We start from the raw sequence: 10,655 nt of genomic DNA on the forward strand, positions 1-10,655 counted from the left end.
ATCCTTTACATAACAAATATTAAAAATATACAGTGTAAGTAAAATATTAAATTAAAATATATAATTTTCTTTATCTAGTTGACCTTTTTTGTTTTTATTTTGTTTAAAAACTCTCTATGCAAATTTAATTCTTGTTTGTATTCGCTTCGGCGGTAAATATACTAAAATTGGAACGATACAGAGAAGATTAGCATGGCCCCTGCGCAAGGATGACACGCAAAATCGCAAAGCGTTCCACATTTTTATTTCTTCACTACTTAAAAATATTGATCTCCTTCTAAGTAGTTTATTTCCTTTACCTTTACTTCTCCCTTGGCTAAAAATCTCCCTTCAATAGACACCTCAAACAACCATCTTTAACAAACATGAATCTTCTAACATTTTTATAAAGATAGCATTTTTAGAAATTATCCAAAAAAAATCATATAATTTAATTTTCTATACCAATGCTTCTAAAACTACCACTGATGTTGGCTGTGCAGTAACCACTAAACAAAAACTTGTAAGATTATCTCGGTTACACTTAACATGCAGCGTTTACACAGGTGAACCATATAGTATTCTGTTGGATTTTAAATGCATCTCCTATCAAAATAGACATTTTGCCATTTGTTCAGATTCCCTTTCCTCTATACATTTAGTCAATACAATTTTCACTGACCTCCCATTAGTTCAAAACATTTATGACATATACCAAAATCTCTCTGCTCACGATGTAGCAATCTCTCCCATATGGCTGCCTTCTCATACTGGAATTACTGGTAATGAAACAGCAGATCATTTTGCCAAAGAAGCTACCAACCATAATACTGGAGTCACTCCAATTCAACTACTAACGATCTCAAACTCGTTTTTAAAAAGTCAGTAGAGGATACTTGGCAAAACTTATGGCAAAAGTGCAAAACAACTCTTCATGAACTCCAACCGTTTATTGGTGATCTCTCCCTGGACTTCATAACTAGAAGAGAAGCATCGACTATTAGAAGACTCCGAACCAACCACACCAAACTTACCCATGGTTTCTTAATGTCCTCTGGAACTCGTCCAACTTGCCATTGCAATGTTTACCTGACTGTAAAACACTTCTTCACCAACTGCAAACAATTTACCAACCTGTATAAAGCACTGGACTTAAAACCTATTCTTAGGGAAATGCTCAACAACCCTATAGGGATTACAAAAACTATAGTTTCTAAAAACCACTCTACTCTACCAAGAGATTTAACCTAATAGACATTAGTTAAAGTGATATAATTATTAATTTTGTTTTCCGAAAACTACTTAGTTTCTAAAAACCTCTAAACTCTACCAGAAGATTTAACGTAATAGATATTAGTTAAAGTGATATAATTATTATTTGTTCTCATTATTTATTATATATTTAATATTATTGTTTCTGTACCAATGGCCATAGTTGTCGAGGTACTTCAAAAAAAAATTCTTTCGATTGTTAATGCAGTTCAAATTTTAATTTATTTTCCATTAGTTTACACGTGCCTTAGCATAGTGATAGTTTTTGCAGTTAACCGATGTTCTGATTATTGTGACAATTTTAATTGCTTTTGAATGATTAAACTCTTTTTTTTTGTTTACCGATTTAGAATTATTAATTGCTTTATTTTGCTCAATAAATTTTATTAGCGACCTTAAGTTTTTCCAGAAAAAATCGCTCTTCACTGTAAATAACAGGTCAGCGGCGTACTTAAATCTACTTGGTATCCAGTATATAAGTATATAGAAAAGAATCATGCTGAAGAGTATGTTATTTTCTTAATAGGTGTCAAAGGTATTTTAATAATAAAAAATTCGTCTTGATTGTCTGTCAAATCGTAGACTGTACACTTGCAACTCTCCAATTGATTTAAAGAAATTAAATTAATTATTATAAATAGCCAATGAGTGATTTAAAAACTGTATAAAATTTTATATTAAATCAGACCATAGTCTACTTTGCTATACAATTAATGTTAAACCAAAGAGACTCTGCAAAACTCAGAAATTCCTTACAATATCACTGAATGCTTTCCAAGATCCATGAACTAAGTGAGAAATGAATAGCAAGTTGCATGAAAATTAGATTGAAAGATACTAACAACGTAAATAATGGCATAAGATAGCTTAGATCTAATAGCTATGAGAAAATAATACAAATCTCGAAATAACGACAAATGCAGGCTGAAAGAATTGAAGGAACCAGAAATGCGCATAAACTACTTTTCTAAGGAAGAAAAATATTCAGCTAGATGGGTACACCTCTACACAGGTGACATTTCAATGAAGTCAACAAAGACTATGTCGACAATGTAACGTCTAATTATTGGTTGACATCAGGAAAAACATTCCCTGAAACAGAAGATTCCATATTCGACATTCAGGATCAGGTTATTCCAAACAAACACTTTATAACGACAAATGCCGATATAGAAGTCAAGCCTAAGAAATTGTTTGACATATCATTGGAAGCGCAGCCAGACGTTTGTCAGAAATGATTATAAAGAACAGCATGACTCAGTAGAAAAGATTCTTCACCAAGAACTATCCAATAAACTGGAACCTCTACAAACCAACCATTTTCCTTATTACCGACAAATCCCTAATAGTATGCTTGAAAATGACAACTAAAGACTAACCGGTGGCATATAATACACCAGATTTCATACCAGTTAATAAACTAATTGGACAAATAACACTAATAGATAGGCCAATATCTAACAACAATAATCTGCGTGTTAAATATAACTGGAAGACCGTCAAGCACCAGGGATTTTGAAATGTAAAATAAAGACAATGGAGAATGAAATCGACCCAGATAGTATTCATTATTTTTTCTACTATTGGTGTTATCTCTATGAAATCTCCTAGAAAACATAAAAAGCTGGATCTGAGTAAATATCTTTCGTTCGTTCAGATGCGTATGAAAATTTTTGGGAGATACACATGTCAACTAGAGCTCAATAACACGGAAAGAGCCCCAACAGAGCTCAATCCTTTTGATACCGTAGGTATCTGGGATGAGTGAATTTTCCCCTTAAAGAGAGTGAGAGGTTTCGACAGATCTTCTTATTTTTCTTGTTAACAAACTTAACATATAGTTTCAACAAAAAACGTTTATTGTAACTTTAATTACATGCTAATTGTATAATAGTTAGGGTAGGCGATACATACTCGTACACAGCAGTTATAAATAGTGACGTTGCTACTCATGCACATTCCCATTTTCTAATCTAATACCAAAACTAGTAAAATAACTAAAACAAACATTTAATTTTTATGACAAAGGACTTGTTTAAAAATTATCCCTGTTCTCGATACAGGGAAAGTACATGAATTCTCCACAATTACTTAAATCTGGATAACAATAATACATATCATAACAATCTATCTACAATAACAATCTATTCCTCCGTGACCAATATGAACAAATCCATTTAAGTGTCTCTTTTAATTTTTGAATATGGATTAAGTATTCCAAGGAATCAAAAGCTTATGATTAGTCCAAGAATAATCCCATTGAAACACCTTTTTCTCCCATTAACCAGTGGTGTACCTAGAATTTTCCTGTGGGGGGGGGGGTGTTTGGTTAGGCATCGAAACTTTTTTTATGCTACCTCCATTTTGAGTCCTTAAAATTTGTGAGCAACAGTGTCGGAATAGTGCCCAGGGGGCGCGTTTAATCCCCAATCCCCCCTGAGTGCGCCACTGCCATTGAGGTTATAATTTTATCCATAAAGTCATACACAGCAATCTCCACATTTTTCCGCTTACGATAACAATGCTTAGATTCACTTATAAGATTCTGATTCACATACGAATGTTAAAAGTTCTATATTCTGTAAAAAATGTTCTTTTTTTTTTCTTTGGGCATCCGGGTAGTCGATATTAACTGAATATAATATTCTTTTTCTTACCCAAATATAACTCATATACAATGTACAAATATGTACCAAATACCCCGAATCCGAATAATTTATGTAATTCTACACATCGAATTTCTGATGATAATTATTTGGGTCTATCATCATCATTTTGGCTTTACAACCTTGTATAGTACTGTGGAAAATATTTTATACGCTGAATTTAGAAACGTAATTCCTCTGTGGTTAGAGCATTCAAAGATATCTTCTTTTTTGTGTATGGTGCAAAGTATTCCAATATTCCAATCAATGGGGAGAGATTTTTGTGTCCATATTTCTTTTATAAGATGTTGTAATGCCATTATGACATCATGGCTACCTTCTTTATATAGTTCAGCTGGGATATTATCTATTCTGGGTGATTTGTTTCTGGCTAGTTTTTTAACTGCATCTATAACTTCAAGAATCGTTGGTGGTTCCTCTTCCCTCTCGTCTGTTCCCCTTACCTCATCTATTTTGTCTTCCAGGTTTTCTTTTCTTCCTCTATATTAAGAGCTTGGTTAAAGTATTCCACCCATCTATTCAATACATCTTTCCTTGTTGTTAATAGGTCGCCTTGATTAACAGCAGAATTGACCACAGATATACGGAACTAATAGCCAATATATATAAGGAAGCCAAAACAACAATTAAAGTATATGAAGGAACAAAATCAATACAAATAAATAGAGGTGTGAGACAGGGTGACACAATATCACCGAAACTTTTCAATCAGGCTCTGGAAGATATTTTTAAAAGATTAGAATGGGAAGAAAAAGGTATAAAAATTTGTGGACAACGCTTGAACCATCTAAGGTACGCTGATGACATCGCATTGATAACCGATAAAAAAGAAGAATTATTTGAAATGATGAAAGAACTGGACGTAGAAGCTGGAAAGATAGGCCTTAATATGAATTACAGCAAGACCAAAATCATAAGAAAAAAAAAAAAAAGACATCACAATGAGGATCGGACAAGATGAAATAGAACAAGTTCAGGATTATATATATCTGGGTCAAATTATAAAACTTAACAAAGAAAACCAAACAGCAGAGATAAAAAGACGAGTTAGACTGGCATGGGAGGCATTTGGCAAACTAAGCTACATTCTTAAAAACAAAAGATATCCACAGCATCTTAAGACCAAAGTATACAATCAATGCGTACTCCCTGTTCTCACATATGGTTCCCAAATGTGGACATTTACAAAAGCAAACATGGACAAAATCATAAAAACCCAAAGAGCAATGGAAAGACAAATGTTGCACATAAGATTAATGGATAAAAATAGAAACGAGTGGATAAAAGAGAAAACAAAAGTGAGGGATGTTAGACAAGAAGTTGCAAAATTGAAATGGAGATTTGCCGGACACAATATAAGACAAAAAGAAGACCGATGGAACAAAATTCTTATAAGTTGGAGACCGTGGGAATATAAACGAAGCAGAGGAAGGTCCCAAATGAGATGGGCAGATGATATCAAGAAGCACGTGGGCTATAGGTGGATGACTATAGCGACAGACAGAGAAGAATGGAAACGGATTGGGGAGGCCTATGTCCAAAGATGGACCGAAGAAGGCTAATTAGAATAGGTCGCCATTCTGACTTCTTCATTCTCTTGTGGTTGCCTTGAATTATTTTCTGTTGATATTAGCTTTCTTATAGAATGCTCTGAATTCTTTCTCTCTGTTGAGGTTTTCTATATATTTAGGTTCCTCATTTAGGTGGTTTGGTTTTTTTCTTTTGTGTATCCTCTTTTCTTCTTTTCTCTTTGTCTGGTAATTCTCGACAGTTGTTCTAGTTACGTTGGGTCTATATATTTCTTAATATAAATTTTCCCCGTCTATGGAATCTATTTTATTAATTTTATAATGTTGATTACCTTTAATTTCCCCGTAAAAATATATAACGGGTGAAAACTATTAGCATATTATGTCAATCGTTTAATCATCATTAGATTTATTAATATTGAATCCTAGATATCATGCAAATTTCAATTTTCTTTGTTCTTGTGATAGTTGGAGTTTCGTTTTGCGAAAAGTACTCAACAAAATATGATAACGTAGACCTTGACGAGATTTTGAAAAGTGACAGATTGTTGAATAATTATATTGCTTGCATTATGGATAGAGGATCGTGTACACCAGATGGAAAAGAACTTAAAGGTAAGTCTTCTATCACGTTTATACTGAGACAGCTTTAGAACAAGATTTAGGTTTTTCTGTCTTTTATAACATCAGATTTCAGCGTTATTTAAGCCACATTATGATTTAAACATGATCCTGGATAAAACCATTTTTATGTTTACCAAACAACTCGTTCTTTTCCTTCATGTGCCAATTACTCTTTGATATTTTTATAGTTATTTACTCTTTTGGACATTATTTATTTGTTGTCTATGTATTTTTCCGCTTTCTTGATGTTGCTGTGTTTTTGTGATCACTATAAACTGTGATTTTTTATGTTAAGAAAAGCCATTTTCTACACTGGCATCTACTTCTCTATCAATCATTCGTTATCAATTTTCTACGCATGCTATTAGGACTATAAAATCTGAAAATTGTATATTGTTAATATACATCGATAATACAGGCCAACCAAAAAAAGTTTATAAAACTTTTTTTACAAATTTATGTGAATCTTATGTATTTTTTGGAGCTAAAAAAATGTGAAATGAGATTTTACGTAACACCTACAGTTTTCCCACAATATGACACTGGTTTATTCTAAATTATAATAATTTGAAAAAGACAAAATACCGAAATAATTAAAATGAAACATTATAAAATGTTATCTTTTATCTAATTCTTATCTTGCAATAATAAGGTCTGTATCATTTCAGGAGTCAATGCTTTTGTATTTTCTTTCTCTTTTTTTCTGTAAAACTTCTCAAGTAACTTTTTCTCCTATACGAGGCACTCTGTTGTTCCCGATGAAGTGACCAACAGTAATCACTTATCATGTTGGTGTCCAATGTCCTTGGTATCGTTTCTCCATCACCTTAATATCCTGGTGGAATCGTTCGTGTTGTTCTTCACTAACATCACCCAGATTTTCAGGGAAAAAGTCAAGGTGGTTATGCAAAAAATGGATTTTGAGGCTCATTAGACACCCCAAATCTTTAAACTTATCTATAAAATTAGCTACTATAATCTCGTAGTCTTTCACATTACGTAAAAACTTGGTTACAACTTTTTTGAATGCAATCTAAAGCTGGAGTCGAACATCATTTTACGAATATCTGGTCCAACAAATACACCTTCTTTCAATTTGGCTTCTGATAGATGGAGAAACTTTCCACTCAAGTACTTAAAACATTCTTAATCTTTAGGCAGGGCCTTGACAAACTGTTTTACGAAGCCTAACTTGATGTGTAGAGGTGAAAGAAGGATCTCTTCTGGATCTACCAAAGTTTTGTACAAAATGTTTTTCTCGCATTTATTTTGGGCCATTGTTTTGTGGACCAGTGTTTATCTCTTGCTCTACTGTCCCATTCACAAATAAAACATGGAAATTTTGTACTTGAATCCCTTTTGTTGATCAAGTAGCATGCAAACAACTTTTTATGATATTTTAATTAAAATCTTCATTAAATATTTTCGAAAAGACGAATTTGGATACCTTCACTTCTGGTTTTTCATTTTGCACATACAAATCAAAAAGTTTTGAGATATTTAAATCAGGTGACAGATACTCTCGATTAAGATTTCTGTTGTGGCTATAGTGGGATGTATATTTAGCAAATTTGTTAATGAAATCTTTTATATTTTGAATATCCGTTTCCCTTGTCTTATTTTTACGGGGATGCTTGCCTTTTTATCCCGTGGCAGAGTTATTAATTCACCACGTCTTGATTTGTTTATTAAAGCTCTGGTGAGTCTTCCATCTAAAACTTGTAGAGCTTTTTTAAAAAATGATTCGCAAACAGTTACCATATCACCTGATTCTTTCGGTAATATATAAATTCGTGTCTTAGAACGTTTATTATGATTTTTAGCTACTTTATGTTGTTATGTAACAACATTTACTTGTACATTAATGTAAGCAGTCTGTAACTTAAAATCAGATAAGTTGTAGAAACTTTGGAAAATATGTTTCCTTTCTTCAAGAGATGACACTTTCGTGGACAGCTACAAACTGCATGAAAAAATTGTTTCTCAGACACAATTTTATCACGATAATTGAAATAAGATTTTCCTAAATTTCTTTCCAACTTAGGTTTAGATCTTTTCCAAACTGACTTATTTTTCTTACGTCTTTTACCTCTACTTGATCCAGGTTACGCAAGTAAATTTTCGTTGAAGCTTTCCCTAGTTGTAGAAGACTCATAATCAGATGGTGGATGAAAGTCAGAGCCAGAATCTGTTTCAAATTTGCTGTATTCACGTGTAAGGATAGTGCAAACACTCCTGACCATGGAGCTGCGCGAAGGCGGGGTCAAAATTCACGTAAAGGCAGAAAGGTTCTATTGTAAACCAAATGTCTACTGCGCCGTGGTCAGGAGTGTTTGCACGATCTCTACTAGATGTATCGGATAACGGCATTTCCAAACTATAACAAAAATATTCTCTATTAATTAATTCAGGTAATCAATTGTCTTGAAGTTAAAGATTAACCTATACTTTCTTCATTTCAAGGTTATAATCTTAAAAAATTTAGAATCCTAATTTAAATTTTGAGCCGAGATATTTAAAATCACTATTAATATAAAATATAATAATTTACTTACCGTTACACGATATTGTACAAACATAAATCGTATAAAAGGCCGATAGTACTGTAAAAAACGAATAAACGCTAGACAAGAGTGATAAAAACACACAAGACAAGAGTGAAAATGTCTAAAATAGCATACTGCACACAGGCCCAACTGTCACTTGGGCCACATTTCCATAACTAAAGGCCGATTCACATTATAGCTCAGGTCACGCTCCGCTCACGCTCAGCTCAAGGTTCGGTCAAGTATTCTTACACGCATCTTAAATGGTGCTATTCACAGTAAACACAACGCTCACGTTCCGTCCCGCTCTTTTGACCGCGGCGATTCTCCAGGAGAATAGTTTGATCGTGACTTGATCTGAGTGGAGTGGAGCGGCAGGGTAGTGTGAATTAGTAACAGTCAGGTGAAGGTATGATTTTCGCAGCTCGATGGATGACGAACAGTTGATTGAATTGGTGCGCTGCTGTAAGCAATTGTACAACCAGGGAGATAGACTGTATTTTGATACGGTACAATAAAATTTATGTTTTGTCATTCGAAAGTACTGAAAAAATTTAGTTTCATCGTCATAGAGACCTTTATACAGAGTAAAAAACTCCCCTTCTGTTTTCCTTGTTTTTAAAATATTGTGCACCCATATTCTTGGCTGTTTATTGGTTGACTGAAGCTCTTCTTCGTCCAAACATAAAGCAATGACAGCCAAATCACTGTTAGAAAAATCTTTAAACATGTTAAACAAATTTATATATGCAAAGAACTGTGCCTATTCTCTGAGTCCCGCCAAATTGAATAGTATACCGAAATTCTTGATCGTGAGCGGAGCGTCACCTGAGCACCTACTGTGAATAGTGTACACAATTCTTGATCGTGAGCGGAACTTGAGCGGAGCGTGACCTGAACGTCTAATGTGAATCGGCCTTAAATCATATGAAATATTTACATAGCCTAACTGTACAACTCGTGCTATCTCTTGGTATACAGTGAAATGTTAGTTTAGCCACTTTGAAATGAAAGATATGATAAAATGCCACTTATTGTACTATCTAACTGAATTATACAAAAAAATCAGTTCGGCCACTCTGTTTCTGAGCGACTCAACTATCAAAACCTACAAATCTGAGCGGTCTACTACATATCTTACCGAAACTATACTAGTTTTGGTGGTTTGTTTCGGAAAAAATTTTGGGTATATAGTCTTTTCATCTTATTCCTCATTTTTTAACTATTATTTCCATTTGTATGGGGTTACATCCGCTATAGCGATAATTTTCAATTATAATTGTTGGTAGTTTCCATTATATAGAGTAGAAATCAAATTTTTTACTAATAGAAAATAAAGATATTATTTTTAATTACGATTTAGATTAATAATAAAAGATAGATTTTAATATACGATTTTATTTCTTTAGATAACTTAGCTGATGCTTTGCAAACTAACTGCTCAAAGTGCAGCGAAAAACAGAAAAACGGTTCTAAGAAGGTTATAATATTTTTGGCGAAAAACAAGAAGCCAATGTTTGACGAAGTAGTAGCCAAATGGGACCCCGAAAATAAATATATAACTGAACACAAAGATGAACTCGCCAAGGAAGGAATTATAATTTAATATAAATATGTGTTATTCAGAAAAAAATTTTTAAAACCTTGATGAATGTTACAAAAAATTATATTTGTTAGTAAAATTCTGTTTTGCTTTGTTAGTACATGGTTTTATTATTTATTTATGTTTGTCTAATCTAATATTCAAAAACCACTGAACCGATTGCAATAAAATATAGCCAGCCTAATAACATATCCGACAACATCCAGCTGCTGCTTTGTTCTCCTCATGAACTCCTTATCGCTACTCAAGAAAGTCCAAATGCACTTGGAAAAAATTGTGAAGTGGTGCAACAAATGAAGAGCTCACAAAAACTCAACTAATAATAAATATAAGGTTGAATGCTCGAATAAATGAACTTTGATCAGATAAAAGGCTTAAATAAAATCTTAGAACAAACTCAATACATAGAGAAAGTAGAATCTTTTCTTTCAGATAA

The 10,655-nt window shown here is 33.1% G+C and overlaps 1 protein-coding gene and 1 non-coding gene across 2 annotated transcripts; both read left to right on the forward strand.

The window, feature by feature from the left end:
* Positions 1-139: 139 nt before the first annotated feature.
* LOC140440414 (U6 spliceosomal RNA) lies at positions 140-244 on the forward strand. The gene has a single exon (XR_011950830.1). It is a non-coding gene; the product is annotated as a U6 spliceosomal RNA (small nuclear RNA).
* A 5,590-nt stretch (positions 245-5,834) lies between these two features.
* Positions 5,835-10,336, forward strand: LOC140440278 (ejaculatory bulb-specific protein 3-like). The gene is made up of 2 exons (XM_072530690.1): positions 5,835-6,061; positions 10,026-10,336. Exons 1-2 carry the CDS (start codon positions 5,881-5,883, stop codon positions 10,220-10,222), a joined length of 378 nt encoding a protein of 125 aa, XP_072386791.1. The 5' UTR covers positions 5,835-5,880; the 3' UTR covers positions 10,223-10,336.
* Positions 10,337-10,655: the final 319 nt, after the last annotated feature.

The sequence above is a fragment of the Diabrotica undecimpunctata genome, chromosome 4 (assembly GCF_040954645.1).
Source record: "Diabrotica undecimpunctata isolate CICGRU chromosome 4, icDiaUnde3, whole genome shotgun sequence".
Taxonomy (NCBI): domain Eukaryota; kingdom Metazoa; phylum Arthropoda; class Insecta; order Coleoptera; family Chrysomelidae; genus Diabrotica; species Diabrotica undecimpunctata.